General features: G+C 42.3%; 1 protein-coding gene across 1 annotated transcript; it reads left to right on the top strand.

Moving 5' to 3' along the window:
* Window positions 1–275: 275 nt before the first annotated feature.
* wnt4 (wingless-type MMTV integration site family, member 4) lies at window positions 276–26,840 on the top strand. Its single transcript, XM_086291282.1, has 6 exons — window positions 276–900; window positions 20,222–20,303; window positions 22,605–22,758; window positions 23,096–23,227; window positions 23,533–23,675; window positions 24,701–26,840. Exons 1-6 carry the CDS (start codon window positions 824–826, stop codon window positions 25,169–25,171), a joined length of 1,059 nt encoding a protein of 352 aa, XP_086147408.1. The 5' UTR covers window positions 276–823; the 3' UTR covers window positions 25,172–26,840.
* Window positions 26,841–27,407: the final 567 nt, after the last annotated feature.

Here is a 27,407-nt window from a genome sequence, read left to right as displayed (position 1 = left end):
TGTGTGTGTGTGTGTGTGTGTGTGTGTGTGTGTGTGTGTGTGTTGGACAGGAGTGGAGGGTGGCTGGGGAGGGCATTAGTGAATGGCTGTGCTATTGCATCCTCCCAGGAGACCTCTAAAACACACACACACCATAGTACCTTAGCAGCGCATTAAACCCGCCTCCTTCATCCGCAAAAAAACTCCCATCTCTCTGCCGTACCTCTATAACCTCGCGCCGCCCCTCAGCTAAAGTCAGTGCACACGCTCTCTCTTCTGCCAGACGCTCAAGGAGACGGCAGTGTGTGAGGAGGACCCGCGTGTATGCGCGCGCGCGTGTGTGTGTACGTGTGTGTGCGCGCATGTCTCGGGCTAAGGTCGGAGATTCCCCAGCACGCTGACAGGAGAGCCCCGCTTGTCTGAGAGCGGCAGCCGGCAGCGGGTGATAAAGCTTCAAGTGAAGAAGAGCAGCGGGAGGAAGAAGAACCGGCGGAGAGCTGCTTCATCTTGGCTTTTAAACTTGACTGCTCCTCCACGCGCTCTCCCGGCGCAGAGAAGGAAAGCAAACAAGTTGATTCCGAAGAAGGGTCGATTCAGCCAAAGCTGCACTAGATCTTTTTTTTTAAGCATCCCTTTGGAGCCCCTCTCCCCGTCCCTTCTGAGCGCGCAGTGACAGAAGGAGGGACGGGAGAACCGGGCAGACGGACCGTGAAGCTGCGCGTCTTCCCCGGTGCAGGACCCATTGGATGCGGGATGATGGATTAACAGCCTAGGCTGTGCACGACCCCCTTGTCCACCTCGGGATTATTTCGGCTCTCACTGACCCCCCTCCTTCCCTCTCGAGATGACCGAGGAATATGTTTTTCGGTGCGTCCTGATGCTCTGCTGCGCGCTTCTCTCGGCCAACGCGAGTAACTGGCTGTAAGTTGGACGTTCACATTTCTAAACCAGAATCCACAAATTTCCGCTCTTGTACTTCACCTGTGCTCCTGTTTTCCTCCTCATCTACACATCATCTTCGTCTAACCCCCCACCCCGGCTCAGTGGGCGCACAGGTTAATGGTTAACCATCAGGCACACACTGTCTCTCTCTCACTTTCTCTCTTTCAGACTTAATAACTTACTAATATGGCTACCCCCCCCCCCCCAAAAAAAAAGCCAAAGTTTGGTCAGCTGTTTGTTTTGGAGTGATTGGACGATAAATTGCATTTTGCGCAAAAAAGTTAAAGATTTTTGTCTACATAACGTAATTAACTGACTGGTTTAAAAAAAGTTAACATAAAGCCCAAGAGAAAAGTGGGCAAACTCAATGTGAGGCTCCTGTGTGCTGCTCTTATCAGCAGCAAAAAGTCAAATTAGGAGGGAGTTTTTGAATTATGTTTTTTCTCTTTTGCAAAACTGAACAATTCCTCCTACTCTGAGAAACCAGACCAGGCATGAAGTAGATAAATAAATGCATATATAGATACAAATAAAAGTCCCCTTTCTTTAACTTGTAGAGAAACAGCAGGTTTTTATTTGAACTAAAGTACTCCCTTTTAAACCTTTTTAAATGAGTGAAATAAAATAGCAACTTCAATTTTGCAAACAAACACTAATGGTATGGGTGCGTGACTAAAGATAAGAAGTTCAGTGAGGTCACTAAAAGCAAAACATCAGTATCATGCATTTGTTTTCAAAAGGTGTAACACACAGCCCGACGCTGTAGCCGAAGCGCACCGTGCCACCTCTTCTTCTGGGGGCCGGTCGGTTGGGTCGCGTGTGTGTGCCTGCTCTGAAGGCAGCCTGTGGGAGGTGGATAGGTGGGTTTCTGCATTCCTCTGCAGGCTCCGCTCCATTTTCTACTGCCATTCATTCCACTCACCTTTAGCAAATTTACAAGCAGTGCTCATCATTCAGGGGGACTGTTTCATTTCCCCCCCTTCTTCCATAGAATCGAGGCTCTGTTGATATGAAGTCGAGCTGACAGAGAGCTATGTAGTAACTAATAACTACAGTATTCTCAAACTGTGGTTACTCACTTGACGATTTGTATTTTTATTTCCTCATAGTAGGGAGAGTTATAGTAGCCTTCTGTGTTTACGTCAGGCTGGTGCTGCAGACGGCCTGACTGATATTGCTGACAGATTCATCAGAGTAAGTTAAATTAAAGCCCTGCCAAACAGCACTGCCTACCTTGAACTCTGTCACTGAGTACAGGGTAATTGTGCTGTTTGGGGCTGAAGGCGTGGTGACAGCAGCACACAGCAGGCATGTACAGGCAGGCTGCCGAGCTGCCAGTCTGCTCTGCAGGATTAAACTGTTGAGGAAAATCTGTGTGTGAGTCCTCCACGCTTCAGCAAGGGTCAGAGGATGAGAAGCAGTTTCAGCATTGCTGTTAGTACAGTGGCTCTGAAACATGCAATAACTACACCTGTTGTGTAACAGAGCAGGTTACCACTGTACCTGATTGGACAGAAGACGGGAGTTGCATGCAATGTTATTTACTTATACTAGGATTTTGACATACAGTAGTCTTGATGTAGTCAGTTGACTTGTGTGGAACCATAAATTGTATACAGAAGATGGACATGGCATGAGTTTTGAACACGTATTCTGTGTGAAGCCAGCAGGGGGCAACTTCTGTAGTTGCAAAAAGCTGTCCTGTTGTATAGAACTCTGTGGTAAAACTATCTTCAGGTGTCTTGATCTGTGACCTCGTTAAACACTCTCCTGATGAGTTTATGATGTCAGCTGCACATTTCAAGACCAAATATTACACATTGTTCATGTTGTAAAATACAAGCAAAGTCAAAATAGGAGAATAAAACAGTATGGTCACTGGCTAATGATTCATCAATCAGATGTGGTTGTTTAACGCTGTAATGTGTTTGGTTTTGCAAAGCTGAGGGAAGAAGAGTCTGACTGATGCCCACTAGTGTTGTTCAATAATGGCAAAAAGTAATTACCATTATTTTGCCCAATATTGTGTTTACTGGTTTTTGTTCTGTTTGTTTTGGCCAAATCAGTGGATTTCTTCACATTTGTTAAAAAAGGGGGGATTTAAATGAGCTTCAATTATTAGTTAATAATTTAACTGAATGAATTAAATAAGTGTGAACTCAAGCAAACATTCCACAGCCTGGAGGGAAGTGTTTGGGCTTTAAAGGAGGGAGGAAAGGAAAGGGACATGCTGATAGAGTTATATTAGCAGCTCATGATTATTCCTTTGACCAAATCTAAATCCAGTCACTACTTTTAGTTTTTGTTTTTATTTAAACTTAATGCCCAAAGCAGTAGAGAAGCTTCAGATATCGAGATATATAGAAGTATGCTTCAAAAGCAGACAAACCATAACAGAAGTTGAATGAGCATATTTGACCTTTAGTTTCAAATTATATATATATTTCAATATAATCAACACGTATCATGCAATAATTCAAAAGTCTTAGTCTTAATAGATACTAGAAGGGATGCAGACTAAATCCAAGGATATGCACCTACCGTTTTAATGTGTCTTATAACTCGACTTACTGCACCGGGCAATAGAAATCTGGAAATAGAAACACTGAAAATCAGGGGTTTAAGGGGACATTACAAGGATTTAGTGATACACTTCCAAACAGTTCCAAACTCTTAGAAAAATTGAAATGGCAAAATCTAGAATACCCCGAAATTAACTCTGTCCTGAGAATTAAGCTCTTCATGAGCTTGATCCTACGTTGCCCATAATGCAACTTGATAGTGTTGTTATCAGACCAGTCGACCCTTCTGGCCCAGTAAATACCCACACCTTTAAAACTACTTGGCCCCTGTTTGTAACAAAGGCACTTCAGTATAATGTATAATAATAATAACATAACAATGCTTTGTCTCCAAGCCAAAATAACCCTGATGTTATCACTATGACATAATTAGGATCGGGAATATGCTGAGTCATACTCCTAAACTGAAATCCTGGAACACACACACACACACACACACACACGCACACACACACACACACACACACACACGCACTCACACACACACACACACACACACACACACACACACACACACACACACACGCACTCACACACACACACACACACGCACTCACACACGCACACACACACACGCACTCACACACACACACACGCACTCACACACGCACACACACACACGCACACACACACACGCACTCACACACACACACGCACTCACACACACACACACACACACGCACACACACACGCACTCACACACACGCCTGTTTCGATTCTGTTCCATAGCTAAGGATGACATCATGAAATCTAGCTAAAATTAGCCTTTGGTAAACTTCTGGGCATTTTCACTTTTATGAATTACGAGAACAAATCCATTCCTATAAAGTAATAATGTGCATGTTAGTTGATATTACAAAATAACTGAGTGAACTACAACTTCTGTTGAAGCAATAAAGGCTAGTAGAGTCACACTGAATGCTGAGGCTGTGTTCCGGTATAGAGCTCTTAAAATCCTGACTGACGAGGAGGTTAAACTGCTCGTCACGCCTCTCAGCTGTTCTTAAATCACGCTGAACCGCAGCCTGAACCGGGCTGTTTGTTTACTTCACCTGCAGCTCTCCGTGTCACCTTTAGCCCATCCACCAGGATGTGATCCGCCAGATCTCTGTGGCTGCTGAGTCACATTTAGTGTCCCGTTTGACAAGCAGGGATCTGAATGCTGCTTTTCATTAATTTGTCTATCATCACCCTCCTCCTCCTCCTCGGCTTCCTCTTACCCTGCACCAACTGGTTCTGCTGCGCCTGCCCGCTGCTCCTGGCCTTGTGGGTGTGTGTGTATGTGTGTGTGTGTGTCTTTGTGATTTTTGAACTTGAGTATGTGAGCTGGCATGTCCCCCAACAGTGGCACACGCTCAGTAATTACCACACTACACTGTGCAGGGGAATGGGAGCCACTTACATACGTGCACACGCATGCACACATGCACACACACACAAACACCTACACACACACACACACACACACAGATGTATTCTCCATCTACACTTGGTATAAACACGTAATCTGGATGTGAATAACCGATCTGCATACAGGAAAAAGATGCATTAATGCAGGATGTTTGTGCACCTGAGCACCATAAAGTAAGGCAGACCACAGGCTGAGGAGGTCAAGCTCCAGCTGCCTCATACCATAAACCAAAGCTAGGCCCTCAAAGGCACAGGCACTATCATCGGCCTCAGCTCTGCCCTGGAATAAAACCAGAGCTCATGCAGAATCATGCCATGATGTATAGAGTGTTTGCTGACAAGTCGTTCACTTAACTCCACCTCATTTATTTACATAATTAAAACTGTGGCCATAATCGAGATGACAAAAGCGAGAAAAAGCGAATACCAATGAAAAGAATGTGATTAATCAGATAACGTATGCGCATACAGCTCACATTACAGGACCATTTTGGAATTAGTTTTTTGCTTTGTTTTTACCTGGGTACTAACAAAGGTTTGTGATCGTCTCAATATTGCGCAACAGCACTACAACTGTCAACCGCAAACGAACTGCAAAGAATCCGATATTGTTGTTTGACAGAGTGTAAACACAGAAATTAGCCACCTGTCTCCTCCCAGGACACTTTCCAGCTGACAGAGTCTCCGACCCATCTTCCAATTAGTAACCTCAAAACGTCCATCGCTTTTCCTCCATCAGTTTTACTGCTTTGGCTTTTAGTGAAATGTCCTAACCAGATGGAATTTTGTGCAGAAATCCACGGCCACCAGATGATCACACTTAGCTTTTCTTCTATTGATACCTTTGACTTGAGTGGGTGTTGCTGTATAGACGCCGTCCTGCTCATGATGACTTATAAAATCCCTGGTTAGCTTCTAACTTTTCCTCTAACAGGATCATCTGCAAAAATAATAAGGGAACACTCAATCATCAGAGTATAGACAGACAAAGCCAGTTAGACTTCAGGGAAGTCAGTAAGGAAGCATAAACCACTGTGGATCCATTTCAGCTGCAAATCCTCGAGGATGACACTTCTACACGTGATGTTGCAGAAAGGTATGCTGTGCCTCCCAACACAGTGTCAAGACTATGGAGGAGAAAGCAGGAGATGGGTCATTGGATGAAAAGAGGGTGGGTTAACCCAATAGCAGGGCTGGTATTTGTTTGTGCAGCAAACAGGAGCAGACTCAAACTGTCAGGAACAGACTCACTGAAGGCGGCATAAGAGTTCAGCATCCTCAGATGGGGCCGTTGCTCACAGCATAGCACTGCGCAGATCAATCGGCAAGACTCACTCAAGAACACCAGAACTGGCAGATCTGCCACTGGCACTCTGTTCTCGTCACAGATGAGACCATGCTCACACTGTCGGTGTAGTGGGCCCTGGACAACCCTGACCTCAAGTGGCCGGTATGTGTACGCAGTTCCTGGATGACGAAGATATTGACGCCACTGATTGGTCCTCAGGTTCCCCAAACCTGAATCTAACTTGCTGGTCCTAACACATCATCCCTGACATCAAGCTACAAGCACTGACAGGGACACCAGCAAAAAGCAAACAAGAGAAAGATCTATCAGACGAGGGAGCTGTCTTGTCTCTGCCTCTCCTTGCATCTGTCGTCACTATGATTTGCCCTAAAGCAGGTTAAGTGGATTGACATTGGTTTATTGTTCCAAAGTGGACAAATCAATATCCCTGGAGTTTAACTGACTGTGTGTTATTATTGTTATTGAGCAATATTGTTTGCAAATATTGTAAGGATAACGTGCTAAACTGACGCCAAGGACGATTTAAAATAATTAATAACTGCAGTGGCAACAAAAAGATTACTTGACATTTGTCTGCGACAGATTCAGCAGTGTCTTCTTATTGTCTTGAATGGAAGTTAAAAGCAGGGCAAAGTGTTGGTTTTAGCGTACTGCGCGTCCTGGACGAGCATGGTAAGGTGATAAAGAGATGGCAGCTGATCAGTAGTCAGAGAAAGCCCTGCGGTACACACTGGCGCCTCACACTGCTTTTCACACACGCACTCTCTCTCTCTCACACGCTCGCACATGTGGTAAATCAGTGGCATGTTATTTCGAGCCCTCTTGTCACCAGAGTGTGTGCAATTATCGTGGCACACTTGGAGCCACGGGATAACCAGATTACAGCCGGTCCTGCTGGGGGCTGACGAGGAAACGCCGGCACCGCTAAAAGACAAGCAGCCCTGGCTGACCAACAGAGAGGTGCACGGGGCGTTTAGAAGACATAACACGCTTTTGGAGGTCTGGGGGGTCCTGTGGTGTGAACAGCTGACTGCATTTCTGCTTTTGTACTACAGCGTCTGTGATGCTCCTGTGAGGCAGGAATAGGAAATGCTCCAAAAAATATCTCAACCGTACGCAGATGCAGGACAGTCATAGGTGCAGACAAGTGTTCTTAAACAATGTGAAGTTAGTTGTTCCACTGTTGCTACAACTGGCAACACTGTAAATGGTGCCCATGTTAATAGAATGAGTATCTTCAGTATCTTATTGTAGCGTTACAATAGACGATACTAATGTTCATTTTATTGACAGTAAAAAAGCTCATAGCTAATGATTTCTCAAAGACAAGAAACTCAGAAAGATCAAAATTTACAAAACTGACTTAATGTTTTATTCAAGATGACCTGAAACAAATGCATGAGACCCTAAACTACTGCGGGGTCTTTACCTCACAATATAAAGCATGCAAGGGGACTAAAACTGAACTGAATATAACGTTTTTTAAGTCGGAGCAGGCAATCACTTGTTCATAGGATTCTCTGTATAAGTATAAAGTAGGTAATTCTATAGAGTAGTGTTAACTTGGTAGCAGAAAAGGTGAGAAGAACCATGCTAACCACATGCACGGGGACTTCTTTATATATCCAGTGTTATGTACAATACTTGGGTTATGTGCACATCACATGTGTTAACTGTGTAAACAGTAAGCAGGAGCGGTAAATGGTGCAAGTCCTAACCTGCCTGCTCCGCATGAAGGATGTCATTTTCACAAGCCAGCTTATCTCCTTATCTATCCAACCTGAATGTGAAAATTAAAAAAAAATAATCATAAAAATGTCTTTGACACTGTGGGAAAAGGCATTAATAATTGAACTCTTCGGACACAATCCTATTCTATCCTCTTTATTCCAGTTTGTTAGGTACACTGGTACAACTGGTTGTTACCTCAGATATCTAATCAAATCAACATGGTAGAAACTCAGTGCATTCAGGCGTGGCCAAGATGACCTGCTGATGTTGAAATGAGCATCTGAATGGGCAAGAAAGGTGATATAAGTGACTTTGAGCATGACATGGCTGTTAGTGCCAGGTGGGCTGCTCTGAGTATTTCAGAACCTGGAATTTTGCAATCTTACCATCTCCAGGACCACAAAAGAGAAAATAACTGGTGAGCAGCAGTTCTTCTGGTGAAGTTTCTTTGTTGATGCCAGAAGTCAAAGGAGAATGGTCCGGCTGCTTCAAGCTGATAGGAATGCAACACTAACTGAATAACCACTCGTTATAACCAGGCTATGCAAAACAGCACCTGGTAACACACAACGGCGAACGTCGATGCAGATGAGCTACAGCAACAGAAGACCACACAAGTTGCAATTCCTGTCAGCTAAGAACCAGAAACTGAGGGCAAAGTCAGACAACAGCAGACTGGAAAAACTGGAAAATGGACCAAACAACGTGACAGCATGGATCCATCCTGGAGGATCTCAGGTGGTGTAATGGTGTGGAGGATATTTTCTTGGCACACTTTGGACACCTCAGTACCAGATGAGCCTGCCTGAGTATTGTTGCTGACCATGTCCATCCCTTTATAACCACAGTGTACACTCTTTCTGGCAGCTGCTTCCAGCAGGACAATACACCCTGTCACAAAGGTCAAATCACATCCATGCTGTCATGACAACATGGACCAAAATCTCTGATGAGCAATCTGCTGAAAATGTACCCTGAAAAATTAAGACTGAAAGCAAAGGGGATCCAAACTAAGTGTCCAATGACTTCCTACCATAAGGCCGCCTTCCCACTCTGAATTGGATAAATGGAAGATGATTGTATATCTTGGGGTTATAATAGCTGCAGTCAGATTATTGATCGCTTTTCTTCTATGTACATTCTAGCCACATCTGGCTCTTTCTAGCCCATGTTAGCTTATGTCTTGGCTTATTAAAGAAGATGATTTTTTAAATGTACCATCCACCAATTTTTTTTCTGCCTCTATTTGTCAGCTTTTAAGGAAATTGACAGCAGCATACTTTGACTACTAGCTTTATCACCCGAATGAGAGAATTTTGACCGACAAATAGAGACTTGCTTGCTCACAAGCTGATATCATCATGCATGCCTATCATCTTTGTCCTACCAAACCCAGCTACACAAAACCATCCAGTTAGCTGGCTAATGTTACCTAAACACAGAAACGGCCACAGGTACATGTCGCAGGAATCAGACACGGCCAAGTCCTGCATTTAGAAATAATCAGCTGTTCACAGCTATTGTTTCCCGCACACACACGAACACATACACACACACACACACACACACACACACACACACACACACACACACACACACACACACACACACACACACACAGTAATTGGCTCGTAGCCTTTTGAGGCTACCAGGCAGGAGGTTAATTTCATGGCTTTTACTGCTTCTTTCTCCAAACGTGTGTGAAAATGTGTTTTTGTGTGCAAGTGTGTGAGGGTTGTGGGGTTGGCAGAGCATGTTATTTTTAGGGGGAAATGAGCAGCTCTAGTGGAGCCAGCAGCATATAAATACACCAAGACAAACGTAGAGGCGCGCAGACACACACACACACACACAGCTGCAGAGCAAACTGTAGACTGTGCATTAATTGAACTCATCAGACTGTTTGACCTCTCACCTTTTAACATTTTAATCTTTTATCACTTAACCATCTCCCTGCCTCACAGCCACTTTTCCTTCTCTTGCCTTCACCGTCTGACCTTAAACGATTCCCTCTGAGCTTTTTTCCATCCTCCCCTCCTTATCTCTCATTCTTTCCGCTGAAGGTACTGTCTCTCTCCCCTACTTTTATTTTTTGTGCGGGTGTCACAAGGACGTTTTGAGTATTATGTCTCAAATGAATACAACACCCGACACATCCACCAAACAACGCCGACACCAGCTTCTTAAACCAGCTACTGCATGTCAGCGGTGTTGACATGCAGAGAGGGAGAGATCATGCATGCGATGAGGGCTCATAAGAAAACAACAAAAACACAAACACAAAAACTAATTTTGCGGGTCTTTTTTAGTGATGAGGTGCTTCTACTTTTAACTTTTTGCTTCTCTTTGTTTTAAGCCCATTTCCGAACGATGCTTTGCTTTATAAATGCAGAGATGATCCTGCTTAATTAGATTATATAATAAAAGAGGGGTGAAGAAAAAGCATTAACTGCATATATAATTGAGCAAATGTTGTGCTATCCCAAAACATTTTACATTCTGCCATTCCTAACACATATTTACATTTAAGGCTTTTTTTTTTAAAGTTTATATATTTTCTTTTTAACTTGAGATAAACATGTCTTACCCATTACCCTGGGTTAACAGATATAATATTTTTTAAATATATAATAAGAACATATCTAATAAAGAAGTAAACCTGTGTGTAGGTGGAGTGAAGTGATCAGAATACTTACTGTGGAGCCATTCGCTGCACTCAGATGTCATTTTTCTTCTTTTCTTTGGGCTATACACGCTTGGCAATTTTGGCCATCCGCTGGTTTGAATCAAAAAGCAACAGGCTGGCTTCAAATGTGAAATAGAAATGTCATGCAGATGTACTCACTGAAGTTCTGCTTTTAAGCAGTTTCAAGCTGCAGTCATACAGTGCAGACACCTGCTGAACGGTGCTAAAAAAACTACTAAAATAATATAACTTCATTCACCAAAACTGAGGCACAGTTTGTACCACACAGCAAGCCATATGCAGCCTCAGAATCTGCACTGAAGCTTTAGGATCCCAATGTCAAGTGCCTATTGGAGGAACTGCTGTTTTTGGCACCAGTGTTGCCACTTGGAAACACTCAAATAACAAAATAAAATAAAAATTTTAAAAAAGTTATTTTTACTGATCGTGGTGTAAAAACGCCTGCTGCAAATCCAGTCAGCATGAATGTGGTTTCTGGAAGACTGGGTTATAAAACACTGCAAGCGCAACGTCATTGCGTCGATTTGACAAAGTGGATTATTCAGGTTCCTTCGCACGCTGGATATAAAGTATTTATATCGTTTATAATGCACATATTTGGAGACAGAAAATGTTTGGATATCTTGATTATCTCCATGTGGCATACACTGACACCTTCGTTAGGGATTCTTAAATGTTATCCGTCATGGGTCAATCATTTTTGCACTTCCATATAAGGTCAGCTGTAACCCTATTACAGATGGATATGTGGACAAGAAGCCTCTGCCACTGCCAGAGTGTTTTCCAAATACTAATTTGTACAGGCACATGTACAACACTGGCTGTTCACAGCAGCGTAAAGCCATCAGGAAGTTTAGAAGCTGGAGAGTTTAGTTCTGTGTTGATGCTCAGTGTAGGAAGGTGGCTTAAGCCAAACTGAGAGAATAGTGCCCTCTACAGGTCAGTATCTGCTTTACATGCTGTGTGAAACACTGCAGAGGGCACACTGAGGGTTAGCTGGGGCCACTTGTTTTTGAATGTATACTGCCCTCATGTTCTCCACCAGCAGTGCTCATTGTAAAAGTTTATTATTTCATTTGCTTTTACTGCGCTGCTGAAAAATGACCGTCAGTGCATGTTGACTGTAACTGGTAGCAGGCTTGTCTCAGCTCTTGTAAAACAAGCACACAGTCCCTCGGCAGAAAAGACTCTTTTCTTGCAGCGCTCCTCCTTGCACTTCCCATTTATTCTATATTTACTGGTCACTGTGTACCTCTGCTGTGTGTTCAGTACTGGAAAGTCAAACATGAGGATATTTTCATATAAATACACACTGGAGACGATGGCGGTGCAGAGAGTGTGCTGCAGTTTGGAAGCATTTGTGTCATTTTGTGTGAAGAGACTGACTGAAGCACAGATCACAGCTTCTACCCCAGCTCTCTCTTGTCTGCAGGTTCTCTTCCTTTTGGCCCTCTTTTTATTTTTGTGGTGAGAAGAGAGACTTTTGAAAGAAGAGAGGTCAAATCTAGCACCGAGCAGGGGTGTTTCTGTGCACTCTGTCCAGGTACTCTGGCTCCTTCCTGCAGTCCAAAGACTTACAGTCAGAAGGGTTAGGTTAACTGGTCATTCTACATTCCCCTCTCTCTCTTTCTAATCTATATATTTGATACAGGAAGAGAGCAAAGAAGAGAGAAAGTCTAAATAGCAGCTCTCCTCTGTACATTTGCACTTAGTTTACCTCAGCTGGTTCTCTTCAAGGTACTTGCTGATTCTGATCATTTGTCTGTACTGATATCTCATATAGCCACTACAGTCTGTACCAACAAGGTTCATACGTACCAACATATCCTGGTTTGCACTCGGGTACTTCCTGGTGGCATTGGTGTAGGGTGTGTGTGTGTTTGTTTGTGTGTGTGCCCTTGAAAGCATGATGGTAGTTTTGGTACAAAATATATCTATCTCACATCTGAGATGAAGTTTTGCTTTTCAGTTTGTGGGTGTTGCAAACAGTATTCTGCTAAAAAAGATGAACATTAACTGAACTTAGTCTCTACCCCTGAACCTACATGGGTTCAAAAATCACTCTGTCTGGTTTTAGTGCAACATCTTAAATCACAGACTTTTTACAGCTTCGAACCAGGAGTGTCGTGGGTGTTTGACCAGATATTATATTTGAGCTTAGAGTACTTTAATACACCTGACAAAATGTTATCATTTTATAAATGAGTTATATGAAAAAGCTTTATTAATGGCCACCAGTGTTGTTCAAGTTACTTGAAAAAAGTAAATAGTTACTTATTACTGATTACTTCTCCAAAAAAGTAATCCCATTACTTTACTGATTACTTATTTTCAAAACTAATTAGTTACTTATTACTAAGTTACTTTTAAAAACATGATACACAACCTGAATACGCAATAAAGCAAAAGACCTTTCAGCCCAATTCTATTTTTTCTGCATAATGCATCATACAAAACTGAAACAAATGGAAAGCCTCTTTTTAAAACTTGTTTTATTAGTTTGAATTTTACGCACATTGCAAAATTTTAATTATATGCAACAGTCGTTGTCTTGAAGAAATGTGTTTAACATTTGAACCTCTTTTCTGCATATTTCAGCATATAAAATAAAATAATTCTTTATGTTTACATTCACTCTTTCAAATAAAATAAGGGCAAAATACAGCAGAAAATAAATAAAATCAAAGATTTAGCAGGACTAAGTCCTGTCTCTTAAATCTTGTCACCTGTTTAGCAGGAGTGGGGCGGGTGGAGGTTTGCCCGGTGCCACAGTGGTCATGTCAGTGGGAGGATCCGGGGGTTTCTCAGTGAATGTCACATTCCCGTGGCAGCGTGCTCGGTGCTCGCTCAGATTTCAAGTTAAATTTTTCGCTGTAAAAAAAGTTTTCTTCCCACGCAGAGTGAACAGCGCACGCTAATGTTTTTGTCACTTTTTACAGAGTCAAAGTAATGTCATGTTATCCATTGTTGATCTGCACACGTCTGTTGCTGCCACGGGCGTCGCACGCTCGTACATCATTGTCATGAGACACTCTCACAAACAGAATCACGGCGTGCTTAAGGAAAGTAACAGTAATCTAATTACTTTTTTGCAATAGTAATCCCTTACTTTACTCATTACTTGAAAAAAGTAATGGGATTACAGTAACGCGTTACTGCCCATCTCTGATGGTGACACAGGGCTCATATTGTTATAGAAATACAAACAGGAGTTTTTGAATGATATTCATTTCTTTTTTATGTAGCTGCAATAAACCTGCAGTTATGATGGCGCTCTGTTTATATTTATCTGTTATTTTCAGTTTCAGCCTCTCATGAGCGTGGGGTGGAGGGTGAAAGGTATGGAGCATTCCACCTGAAGCGCGGTGCGTTCGCAGGCCGCTGTGTGTTTGTGTTGCATTACACGTCGCAGCCTTCACAGCACCATTGGCTCCACTGGGCTTAGGCTTCTGAGATTTAGGCACGCAAGCACCAGAGACCCGAGAGACAGAGGGAGAAGAGGGGGAGAAACCGGGATGATGGTGTGTGTGTGTGTGTGTGTGTGTGTGTGTGTGTGTGTGTGTGTGTGTGTGTGTGTGTGTGTAGTGTTCTGTCCTTCTACGGGTTGACTCCTCTGTAGAGGTGTTTTGTTAACCTCATCTCTGGGAAGTGAAGTGTATACACTGCAAAATGAACAGATAAAGTGGGAGAGGACTCACGCACACACCCAAGGCCTTCAACTAGCTTTCCCACGCACACACACACATCTATGAAATTACCTGAATAACAAGTTATCCATTGTTTATTAAATGTTTCCAGGGTGAATGTCAGGCCAGAGCGATGCCATCCAGCTGCTTCTGTCTCTTTGTGTGGGTGCTGCTGTCAGTCGCGATTTTGGGCCTTTTTTTGTTTTGGGGGATTATTTCGTGCTGACTGACGGTCTCCCAGCTGGATGCCTTGACCCAAACGTAGCACCATGCCCAAGGCTATGCTAGAAAACAAAGACAGATCAAAAGCCCCACATGTCTTTGATGAGAGCCGTGCAACTGCAATCGAGCAAATCAGAGAGAAGAGTTGAAGTGGACTCGATCCAGTTCAGATGGAGGGAGGGAGATGAGGGGCAGGACCTGTTGAAAATGATCAGAGGATGTACCTCACAGAGAGCTAGAGGGTCGACCGTGAGGCCCAGGGCTCCCTTGAAACCGTGCGGATTTACCTGAGCAAAACATTTCCAGGCTAAATTTAAAGAATTTGCACAAAGAACCACCTTTAGCAGCAATAACTTGAAGTCATCATTTCATCATCATCAGTCTCTGATAATTGTGGAGGGATTTTGGCTCACTCTTCTTTAGAGGGGTGCTTCCGTTCATTGAGGTTTGCTGACATTCATTCACGCACAGCTCTCATAAGATCCCACCACAGCATCTCAGTCAGGCTGATGTCCACACTTTGACTGGGTTTTTCATTCTGTTGCAGATTTTCTGGTCTGTTTGGGTTTTTCTGTAATTTCTATGAACGTTGCGCAGTCTGACCTTGGGGCGACATCCACTCCTGAGAGGACTGTGGTTTGTGTGTTAACACACATCTCAATGTTCAAGACCAGGAAACTGCAAAAAGCACCTGGCTGCTACTTACCCTCTTACTTCCTACAGAAGCAGTAAGGGTGTACTTACTTTGCTAGTTTCCTAGCTGGACTAGGAAGGGTGACCTTATCTTTACAGGTTTCAGGCAAATCCAAAGTTATTGTTCTCACACGCGGGCGCCGTGGTTCGCACTGTTGTCTCTGAAGAGTTAAAGGAAAACTGTCATGTTTGCACCGTTCACTTTTTAACCAAATCTCAACATTATTCAAACAACTGGCAAAGTCGTGTTTCATGTCTTTTCAGCCACTTTTGCTCAATGGGGACTTCTGTTCTTTCCCAGTTTCTGCAACAGCATTAACCTTTCAAAGAGGAATCAGAAGTTACATTTATGATCAATAAAATACACACTTGCACATTTTAGTACAGCCAATCAGGAGTGTGACTTGTTGCATGGTGAGTTAATAGTATGACACCAGAGCTTGTGGTTGGAGTGGCTTGTATTACTTACCGCATGAATCCCTCTGAACACACGATTACCAAAGCAGCTCCACATTGTCAGCATTGCTCAAGATCCCAACACTGTTCAGCTTTATTGACGTCAGATCTAAGACCCAGGTGGACCACGCATGGCTCAGATTAGTGATACAATTTGCTGACTTTGTGTCTTTGTCTTCAGCGCTATCGTTTAAACGTACGCTACATTGTACATTTCTTTGAATGTATTGGATTTAATTGTACTCTGTCTTGTAAAATACCTCGTACTCTTTTTTTTCTGATTAAAAACATTACTCTGGTAGCTGTAGTTTGTAGATATTTTCCTTTTACAAACCCAAACCTCTGAGTGACTTATAAAATATGATTTGGCACTGCGTGTGCACACAGGTGTTTTGACTTACGCGCCTTGATTAGAAAGGTTGGAGGTCGTTCAGATTGGAGTTGTGCAAATCCACATATGCTGGGAATTTACTTTGAGCCAATATGTTCTAATAATAATGATAAATATGTATCTTGTCCAGACAGTAAGCCATTTATATTCTTCCAGTACTTGTTGCTTGTTACACTTTTCATTTGTATTGCTTGTTGACATTTCTACACTGTGTACAATTCACAAAACATCCGAGTCCTCTTTCCACAAAATTACATGTTAGCACATCACAGATAAACATTTCAGTGAAATGCATACATGATGTCTCCTCTGATTACCTGTTTGTTGATTACTGTTCATGATCCTTCACACTCTCATGTTGTTTAATGATGATGTCACTAAATAATGAGGTCTGCAAATGTCAGGTTTTAGTGTCCTTTGTTAAAGGTTCAAGTTCAGGGTTTTACATGGATTCAGTTTGGCTTCAAAAAGACAAATATTTTATAAAATGACGGTTTATTGTTAAATGATTAACTCAACATTCATTTTGAAGTCTTTAGGTCTTTTGAAGCATCTTCCTTTATCATCTAGTCTACTCTAAATTAAATCACAATGCAACAAACAAACCTGTAAAGAGTACTTGAAAGTAGCCACAGAAGCCCTGAACACATTTGAAAATAAATGAGGTGATAAATTGTGAAGGAATGGGGGTCATTTTCATAAAGACTTTCATGCATGACTTGTGTTTGCAATAAGAGAAATCCCCCACTTGCTAGTCATTAGGAAGAATGCAAGTTTACAGCACCTCCGCATTGCCCACACTTTTTCTGACTCAACAAATGAATAGCCACACTTTCTCTTTCCAGCTCAGACCTTCTGTGGCTCCGTAGTTGCTTAATGCTGCATGTTGTCCAAGCCAACATGCAAGTCACTATTTATCAGAGCATGTTACTTCTGCAATACACTAAAATGTGATACATTTCATAGAGTTAATTGTAACCATTTCAAATTTTTACATATTCCATCGTTAACACAGAAGTGCTGATCAGTGCTAATTTCAGCCACAATGCTTGTTGTCCACGACATGAGAGAATAGTGCAGACTTTCTGTTGAAGGTCAGCATGGAGGTGCTTTAACTTTCTGAGCGCATGATGTCAATCGTTTGGGAGGATGTGAGCAGATGCGGCTAAGAGGTGGCAGAGTGGCAGAGAGTAGGGTTATCACAGTGATGAGTGTTTAATCCAGACGCTGTCTGGATGGGAAGAGAAAAAGTCCATGGAACAGACAGAGAGAAAGAGAGAGGAAGACATTATCTCAGCTGTTGAGAGGTGGCGATGAAGAGGGTGAAGGGGGAGGAGGAGCTGTTTGACCTCAAGAAGGACGGCATCGTAATACTGCCCCATTAACACGTGTTACATCCACCAGGTCATTGTGTCCCATCTAGAGTCAGGGCTAGTGTTTTGGTAACGTTAGCATCCACCCTTTTTATAGAACGCTCGTCACTACACCCAAACAGGGAAGCTGTAATGCCAAAAGGAATGCATGCGATTTCAGCTTTTTTACTTATTTAGCATATGACTTAAAGAAAACTAATCTTAGTAAGGTCTCCAGTGATCTGGTGGATGTTAAGAGGTTAAAAGAGTTGAGCAGTGGCTACGAGCCAACTTTATTAAACGACCTATAGCCTTAGCCAGTGTAAAGAACTTCAGCTGGCTTTGTGTTATATTAAAGTTTGGTCTGTAATCTTACAGAAGAATTCTTTGCAGTCTGGTTGTGCGCCATGGCTTGATTGAGATGGGCAAGCAGGGCTTTACAGAGGTATGTGTGGTCTGGGAACTCATAACCCAAGACTCATAAAAGAAGCTGGGGGAACCTGAAGGAAATACACGTCTACTTGTACAGAATAATAGTCTAAAAGTTAATTCTGTTGGAATTTGCCTTTATTAAGGGACATTTTGGTATTCAAACTCTGACCAGTGCCCATTTACTGAATTCTTTCTTACATAGTAAAATCAGCCATGTCTCCTAAAAAGACATGGCTATACGACTATATAACTATATGCAGTGCTCTTTTTTCCCTCTCGTTTTCTCCCTTCAGAAATACCTTACAGTGAGACCAACAGGTGGTTAAAGAATTAGTCACAGCCCATTATTTCAACTTTTTGGCTTCTAAGCTTTCTTTTTTTAATCTCAGATTTAGACTCCTTTTTACTAACTTTTGGAAATGACCAAAAGTTACAATAGATGCTTTCAAACATTAACTATATTAAACCTTGAAAACCTCAGTTTTCAAGGTCATTTTTTGCCCCAAAAGTGGCAAGAAAATAAATTACATTTAACAAATGTGCATGTGTTTCTTTCAAAATGTGATTGAGAATCCAGCACAGGTCTGTGGAAAGATGCCTGATAAAACAGGGTGTTCACTTCAAAATCTAGATATGATAGCACATTTGAAAGTGTATGCCAGCTTTTGAGCATTTTGAGTTAATACATATACTACTATATTTACTGATGCTGTGAAGCCACACAGAACACATCACAATCCAGTGTTTCCTGAGAACTGAGAGATCAATACTCAGCTCTTCTTTGGATTTCGCCTGCTAAAGAACACGGTTTGGCATCCCTCCATGTCTTAGCAAAGCCTTTTGATGCATTAATAACAGTTTTTTTGAGGACCAGTTTTTAGACCTGTGTGTCTGAAGCTATAGCAGTGAGTGACAGCAACCTCCAGAAACCACTCACAACCAGTTGGAGAATACTCACTTTTCCCTACTGAAGGTGGTTGCCAACTGGTCTGTAGCCTTGTGTGATTGCTGATTAACACCTCCTGAATCTCCCTCTGCAGATATTTACTCACAGATATGAGGCTGGAAATCAATTTCCAGCAAGATGCAAAAATGAGCATAAAAAGCAAACAAAAAGTACATATGGAATACAACTTTTATTTTTAATATTTTTATACACCAGTTTATTCACTGACACTACACTGTATGAAAATGATATTCATAAGTGTCTTGAAATTAGAGATAAAATATGAACTCAGGAAAAAGTGTTAGTATCATTATCATTGTTTATAAAACATTATTCTTCATTTATTATTTTCTTTTTATTATTTTCTTCTGTCTTTGTTTCGGCAAAATCTTGTTGTAAAATTGCCATTTTGCTGTATTTCACAACAGCAGGTGTAATAGTTAAACTTCAGCCTTCACATTTTCCCTAAATAATTTACCAAAATAAAATTAATCATTATTAGATACCAATTTCTAACCTGTGCTTGTTTTTTTTTTTTCATTTTTGGGAAAATGAAAACAGCTAAGGATCACATCTGTTTGTTTTAGAAAAACAAAACATTTTAGACTCAACATGTACATGCACATGACGTCTTGGGACACTGAGGGGTGCAGACAGTACACAGCTTGGGTAGTTATGAGAAAGCCTATTTCTGTAAGGTGAAGCTATGACTTGAGATATGAGGCTGAGGTGGAAGTGGTAGGGTCAGGGCATCCAGACTGATGCCATTTTCTCATATATCTTAGACTGTGTGTGTGTGTGTGTGTGTGTGTGTGTGTGTGTGTGTGTGTGTGTGTGTGTGTGTGTGTGTGTGTGTGTGTGTGTGTGTGTGTGTGCAGTATATCTCCCTGACCTGTCTGGCCTGGAGGTGGTGTGTTTGTGTGATAAGCCACTTTCCCTCCTCTCAATGTCCTCACACTTGGATGTTCATCCAAAACATTCCCACAAAGGCACGGGAGCTTTTTGCAGCTCTGCTTCCCAACTGTAAGAATGATTAATGATGAGCATGGCTCAAGAAAGTCTGCAAGTTAGTTCAGGCTGGATACTCGAGTTGTTGCTTGCATCATACGGCTGACTCTCCTTACTCTTCTTACTTCACCAGCATCCTCCTGTAGGCTCCAAGTAAATGTTTGTTCAAGACTCACAAATTTCTTTGTGTATCATATTTGCACTGAATGATGATCTAGGAGGGGGAGGGAGCCAGTTTAGCAAGCAACCCATATAGCATAAAGTTTAATGCAGAGCCCTGTTCAAATCCACCTTGTGGCCATTTACTGTGTATTTGTAAAATGAAATATTGCTTTTTTGAGCTCACTAAAGAAGCCTTGTTGTTTTTTCCACTAGGTACCTCGCCAAGCTGTCATCAGTGGGGAGCATCAGGGACGAGGAGACGTGTGAGAGGTTACGAGGCCTGATCCAGAGACAGGTACTCCACTCAACTGTAGTAATAAGTTACTAAGTCAGTTATGAAGTTACAAATGCACTTGTTTTTCACTATAAAGAGTTATATTCAGTCAAGGTGAGCTGTCCATCAGTGTCCATCAGTCCACACCCAAAACTCCAATATCAGTATGGATATACATAAAGAGCAATAATATCCATACAGGGCAAACATATTTATTGCACCAGCCTACAAGCATGGCTTCCTAAGGCTGTAAAGTTGGCCATTTTAACATGGAGGTCTCTGGGGGATTGAATCATTTTTGGACCCAGCCTGAAATGTTCATGGAAGGACCTGCAAAGGAATTTCAACTTTCATCACTGAGAATTTATAAACTACTGCTATCAATCATTTTTAAGGTTTGATAGTGTAGACTAGTAAAACCAAGCTGTTAATTCTTGAAAAGTTCTACATTCAAAGAATTTGAGCGTAAAAAAAAAAGTGTACATAAAGCGGTTTTAAGGATTGTTAGCTCGTTGGTTTTCTGATGTCAGTTGTTAGCAGAAACAAAACCAGCCTGCTTCCTCTTGAGAGGACAACACTTCATAGATGAGTCCTTGGAAGATTCAGAAACTGGGGCCTGACTTGTACATCAACCCCAACAAGCTAAGGCTACTATGTTACTCGATATGGTAGCATCTACAGAATACATCAAAGGCTTCTAGGCTACATTATGACATTGTTTGCAACATTTATGGCATTTGGTTTACTGCTTTGTCAGGTATTTTAAACAGATATGTGATGATATTATTTGTTCCAGCCACTTCTAGCTGTTGTTTTGTCCTCCTCTGTTCCATATCCAGCTAAGCTTTGCTGATTTCTATGCATTGCCTGCCATGAAAAAAAAAGGTTTCTCGTGGTAAGCCATCTTGATCGTTTACATTCGGTATTGTCAGTCTTGGACACTCCAAGCTTGGAAATTGTAATCCTCAACTTGGAAAATTCCAACCTGAGTTGAACGCACAGCCGTGCACACTGAGCGGTTACCTGTGGTCTGTCCTGCCTCACTAACAACATATAGGCTCCATTTACTAAATTAAATCCAAGAGGTCATCCAAAACAAAACTGAATACATTTACAAAACTACATATAGAAGTTTACATATGTTCAAGAAAACCATATGGGTAACAATATGGACAAAATTTTGCCATGATCGTTGGAACTCATAGGCTCATGGAAATTAGAGGTAGTAAAGTTAGCATGTTGATATGTCTCACTAACTACTGGTTGCATTGCCATTGATTTTTACACTGACATTCCTGACTCCTATTGACTCAGGTGATCCCCAGACATTTCCTGTAGTGCCACCAGTAATCCCAAACGTTTCATTATCCAGCGAAATATCTCCACATCTACTGGATATATTGGGACATAATTTTCTACAGACATTCCCGGGTCCCAGACATGACTTTGCTGATCCCCTGACTTTTCCTCTGGCGCCACCCCAAAGTTGGCATTTGTGGTTGGGGTGAAATTTTCTTAACAAGTTTCGGATTGATTACAATGACATTTTCCCTCCAGGAAAATTTACAATGGAATTTAATTCTGATGATCCTCTTACTTGTCATGAGGCCCCTCCATCAGGTCAAATTTAATTTGTCTTGTATTTTGGTTTCTGACAGAATACAAGTATTACATAACTACCAGCATACCAACAAACCAAATTATTAGAGCACATGCAGCATAGGTGTTATAATGTATTATGCTAATACTGAAAGTTTGAGCATATAAGCATCATGAAGTGCCGAAACAGGTAGTAACAATACACCGTAATTAAAAGATGAACGTAACCGTTTTTTGAGGATCTGTTCTGAAGCACTCATATTTTTGCCCATGTTGGTTTTGGACTCAGAAATGACTATATAAACAGATGAGAGGGTGGGGAGCTAATTCATTAGCTAGAGGAGCAAGTCTGGGTTGAATACTACATCCATGAAGTGCACAAATGGACCTGCTTATCAGTGTAAGTGACAAACTAATTAAATGCTGATGGGGAAGCTTCTTGGATAGGTGGAAAAACACAGCAAACTGTATTATTTTCCAGATAATTCCATTACGAATGCTCTAAAAGACCCAAGAGCATCAACAAAATTGACAAGTTCAACCCAGTGACTCATTTTAGCTAACGTGAGTCCTAAAAGACAAATATCCCCTCCGGCTGCCTTTGTTGTCACACCTCTCAAAGTATCCATGCCACTAATTTTAAGCTTAGATCAGAACAGTAAAAACTTTCTAGCTGCATGCTCTTCGTTTGTGGGTGACGCAGCTCCTGTGTGTCCACTACAGGTTCAGATCTGTAAGCGGAGCGTGGAGGTGATGGATGCGGTGCGTCGTGGAGCCCAGCTGGCTATAGATGAGTGTCAGTTTCAGTTTCGCAACCGTCGATGGAACTGCTCCACACTGGAGTCGATGCCTGTGTTTGGGAAAGTGGTCACGCAAGGTAAGATCATCCACTGCAGCGATTCCAGAAGACACTTTAATGGCAGACAACACTAAAGCTGGTCTATAATGCTAAAACAGGTTTATCTGTTCTGCATTTACAAAAGTGCAACATAAATAACTCATCATGTTTTATATACTGTGAAATGTTTGAGCTTGTTTCCATTTCTATTGGCTCCAGCGTATTAATGTCTGGGCCCAATTCTTTAGATTTTAACACACTTTTGTGTGTATACACACACACATACACTTTATCTGATCATTCAGAAGTACAAGCTCTTTTCATTTGCATAATGACACAATGTGACTGTGTGCTTGTGTTTATGCTTGTGTGTTAGGCACCCGTGAAGCAGCCTTTGTGTATGCCATCTCAGCAGCCAGTGTGGCGTTTGCGGTCACGAGGGCCTGCAGCAGCGGGGAGCTGGAAAAATGTGGTTGTGACCACAATGTACATGGAGTCAGTCCAGAGGGTAGGTCTCTCTCACTCTTTCACACAAACACACACTCAGAAAAGGAAACACAAGGGCCAACTGATCCTGTACAGTTTAATGCAGAAATAAGACTATATAATATGAAAATTGTTTTCCAAGCAGACATAACTGTGAGACTGTTAATGATGACATTTTAAAACCACCCCACACACATTTCCACATTAAATTATAAGTTTATGAAGAATAAAACCTGACTGAAAAATAGCTTGTGGTATAGTATCAGTGCAACATTTAAAAGCCTTACAATGACCGTTTCTTGTCTCTGTATTAATATCCTTTATTAGGGTTCCAGTGGTCAGGCTGCAGCGATAACATTGCATATGGAGTGGCCTTCTCTCAGTCCTTTGTCGATGTGAGGGAGAGGAGTAAAGGCCAGTCCTCCAGTCGGGCTCTCATGAACCTGCACAACAACGAGGCCGGCAGAAAGGTAATCCACTGCTGTTGATAAAGAGCCGTGGCTTATGTTCAAATTATTTGAAACAATCAAGTCATTCAAGATAACAAAAAAAAAAAAGCTTGAAGAAAAGCTTGAAACCTTGAATTTATTTACAGAAGATCCAAGGTCAGCTCTCAAGTAGATGAGAAGCCTCAAGTTATAAGACACATTCCCAAGTCAAGTCTCCAGCCATTCAAAGGATCAAGATATTTTAAAAAGTAGTTTTTACCTTTTGTAGGGGTTTGATGTCCATTACAGTCAAATCTTAAGTCATTTGAGACAAGTCCATCTAGGTCAGGTTTTAACTTCTTGAGAATAAGTTTAAATTGAGTGTTTTTTTAGTTGAAAGGTTTTTAGTCCTTCAGTTAAAAAAAAAAAACTAGTCAGGATTATATACGTTAAAAACAGGCTTAAGCCAAGTTGTGATCAAGTTATTTAAGACAAGTCCAAGTGTCACACCATATGTGACAAGTCAATGTCAATTCTCAAGTCAGCCTAGAAAGTCAAACCCAGAGTTCTCAAATCATGTCACAAGTTCTTTAAGTTTAATGTTGTTGATGTTAGTAGTCTAGTCCAGCCATTCGAGAAAAGTCCAAGTGAGCATGACCAAATAGAAAGTTAAGCCCCAAATTATAAGAGATAAACCCTCGAATCAAGTCTCTAGTAATTCGATTTGCCCTTTTGTAGGGTGGCACTGCATTAATTTTCAGTCAAGTTTCTTTTAAAAAGAAACATCAAGTCTGGTCTTCAGTCATTTAACATAAGTCCAAATTAAATATGAAGTTACTGAAAAGAGATCTAAAAAAATGTGAGAAAACTAAAAGACAACACAAATTATTTGAGACAAATGCAAAGTCAGGTATCAAGTCATTTAATAGAAATACGAGTCAAAGCTCCATTTTTGTTTTAGGTGTTACTGAGAGCAAATTCAGCGTTATAGAAACAGATGTTGGCATCCAGATCTGCTGCTTTTAAAGCTGTTTCAGCAAACCAAATGTTCTTTGGAATCCTTGCAGGCCATCCTGTCTCACATGCGTGTGGAGTGCAAATGCCACGGCGTCTCAGGCTCCTGTGAGGTGAAGACCTGCTGGAAAGCCATGCCACCATTTCGCAAGGTGGGCAACATCATCAAGGAGAAGTTTGACGGCGCTACCGAGGTAGAGCAGCGGAAGGTGGGCACAACCAAAGTCCTTGTTCCTCGCAATTCCCAGTTCAAACCTCACACGGATGAAGACCTGGTCTACCTGGAACCAAGTCCAGATTTCTGCGATTACGATCCACGCACGCCAGGGATGCTGGGCACGGTGGGTCGCCAGTGTAACCGAACATCCAAGGCCATCGACGGCTGTGAGCTGATGTGCTGCGGCCGTGGCTTCCAGACACAGGAGGTGGAGGTGGTGGACAGGTGCAGCTGTAAGTTCCACTGGTGCTGTTACGTCAAATGCAAACAGTGCCGTAAAATGGTGGAGATTCACACGTGCCGGTGATGGAGGCGGAGGCACAGAGGGAACTGCTGATAGACAAAAAATGCCCCGTACTCCTGATCGGCTAAAGAAAAGAGGGAGTAGGGAGGACTTGTTTAGTTCCTTCATCTCCTTTAACCATCCCAGCCTCCTACTGCTATTCAACAGACACAGACTGATTGCCCGAGAGGTCAAAGGTCATCCGATCCTTTATTTTTTTTTGCCACCTTAGTGGACATCAGTAGATTAGGCATGGGATTTCCTATAAAGCTACAGTCTGTTTGTTTCTTCTCAAGTAGAGAGCATCTTTCAGTTCCTGATTCGCTCCCTCACAGTCATATTTAGTTTGTCATTGATCCTTATTTTTGTAATGTTTAACTTATTTGTTGAGAGTTTTGCTGAGGGGGTTGACAGGGGCAGTTATAGAAGGACTACAGACAAACCGACGAGTGGAGATTATCATGGACAAACTAGACAAACGGCTAGGCAGTTTGGGGGTTTGGGGGTTGTGTTAAGGAGGAGGGTTGTTGGCCGTCAGCCCTTGTTGCTGCTGCTGCTTCAGGGACTCACTTGGAGACAAAAATGGAGACTGCGAGTCTGTCACAGGACAGGCTAAAACAACAAAGAGGAACACTTTGTGATTTGCTTTCTGAGTATACATGGCTGCGCTGAGGCTCATTTGCCTCTCAGTCGCTTATTTTGCCCTCCGCAACACCCTGATGCTGCTCTACTCACTCATCCACTGTCTTCCTAACGACAAGAGGACGATGACGGACGGACGAAAGCCACTGTCAGCTGTGTCCTGTTTTTTCAGTAGGCAGGTGATGGGCGTCGGTCAAACAAAACACTCACACCTGCATTCACCCACAGCTGCTAGCCACAAACACACACCAGACAGCTTCCATGAAAAACACTTTCTACGTCAGCTTCGGCGCATGTCCTTGGCATCACCCTGTGTGCTCGTTTGAGAATCGATGCGGGTTCTGACCTTGTGCTGCACGCTGTCATCTGCCAAATGCTAGTCAGCTTAATGCAAACAACACACAGTCAAGTTAACACACAGCGACATGCCTGCATCTCCAAACAGACATAATGTAAATACACATTCAGACATACAAAGAAAGGGGTCTGCCAGAGGGTTGCCGAGCATGTTCATCACACATGATGACTGAAGCACTTTCTCTCCAAGCGCACATAGAGCCCTCGCCCTACAGCAACAAACACAAAATCACACGACCAAGTGTTCCCTGTTCCTTTCCTAACACGCACACACACACTACACACACAGTTTCTCATGCCACTTTCAGGACTCTACTGTCATCTTGTACCACCATCATAAAGCCAAGCTTTCCTATAATAACTTGCTATCATCATAGAGACATACTGTAGATCTGTAAAGACTTATACACTGAAGACTATACTGCCTATGAATGTATGTTAATAATGAATATATGCTGTGTCAAAAAAAAGGCTTTTGTCGCTTTTTGTTATAAAACGTGTGTGTGTGTGTGTGTGTGTGTGTGTGTGTGTGTGTGTAAGAGAGAGAGAGGCAGATATAATAGTCAAGAAGATGGAAAGTAAAAGAGTGCAGAGTCTCCACCACCAACTCCAAACACACGCACACGCACACACACACACAGAGCTCTGCTGACAGACATACACATATTTCAATAAAATCACCCATTTCCCGTGTCTTTCAGCTGCATTATTATGTGGCCACAGTTTGCACTGTGCAGTATTTTGTGTGTGTGCGTGCGTGTGTGTGTATGAGTGTGTGAGCAGTACACCCCGAGATGTTTTCCTGCACCCCTGACACCTATAAACACAGTTTATGCACCATATATCAGCGCTTATGCTACACCAACCAAGGATGTATTTCCTGCAGCGTGGGGAAGGCAGTTTTGGGAAGAACCGGAGCGACTGCTCAGATTTCAAAGCCCGTCTGATTGGGTTTGGGCTGAAGAAGGAGCACAAGCAGGAACACCAGGCTAGAACAGGGATTATAGTGAAATGCAGACCACATGGCATATGCTTTTTTTTCCTCCTTCTATCTCTATCAGTATCATTCTACCCCCCCTGCACCCTTCCAGCTCTGGCTTGCTTGCTCGTTCGTCTCCAATATCGTTGACTTAACACTGGACCCAGTCAGCGCTCCACTCTGCGGAAAACGTAACCACTCTCAGATCTGTCCTTCATTAAGCCACTGTGATGGCCCACATGAGGTGGGTGGTGGTGGCCACACTGATTGCGAAAGTCTGCA

Source organism: Aulonocara sp. 'chitande type north' Nkhata Bay, linkage group LG5 (genome assembly GCF_057382095.1).
Source record: "Aulonocara sp. 'chitande type north' Nkhata Bay isolate Kocher_YH1m ecotype deep benthic linkage group LG5, A_spYH_male_GT1.1, whole genome shotgun sequence".
Lineage (NCBI taxonomy): Eukaryota > Metazoa > Chordata > Actinopteri > Cichliformes > Cichlidae > Aulonocara > Aulonocara sp. 'chitande type north' Nkhata Bay.
Note: the sequence above shows the minus strand (reverse complement) of the source record. Positions and strands in the feature narration are given on the sequence as shown.

Coding starts and splice junctions, on each gene's coding strand:
- wnt4 (XM_086291282.1), top strand. CDS start 824: ATGACCGAGGAATATGTTTTTCGGTGCGTCCTGATGCTCTGCTGCGCG. Junction 901..20,221: donor GCCAACGCGAGTAACTGGCT/GTAAGTTGGACG, acceptor TTTTTCCACTAG/GTACCTCGCCAAGCTGTCAT. Junction 23,228..23,532: donor ACATGGAGTCAGTCCAGAGG/GTAGGTCTCTCT, acceptor ATCCTTTATTAG/GGTTCCAGTGGTCAGGCTGC.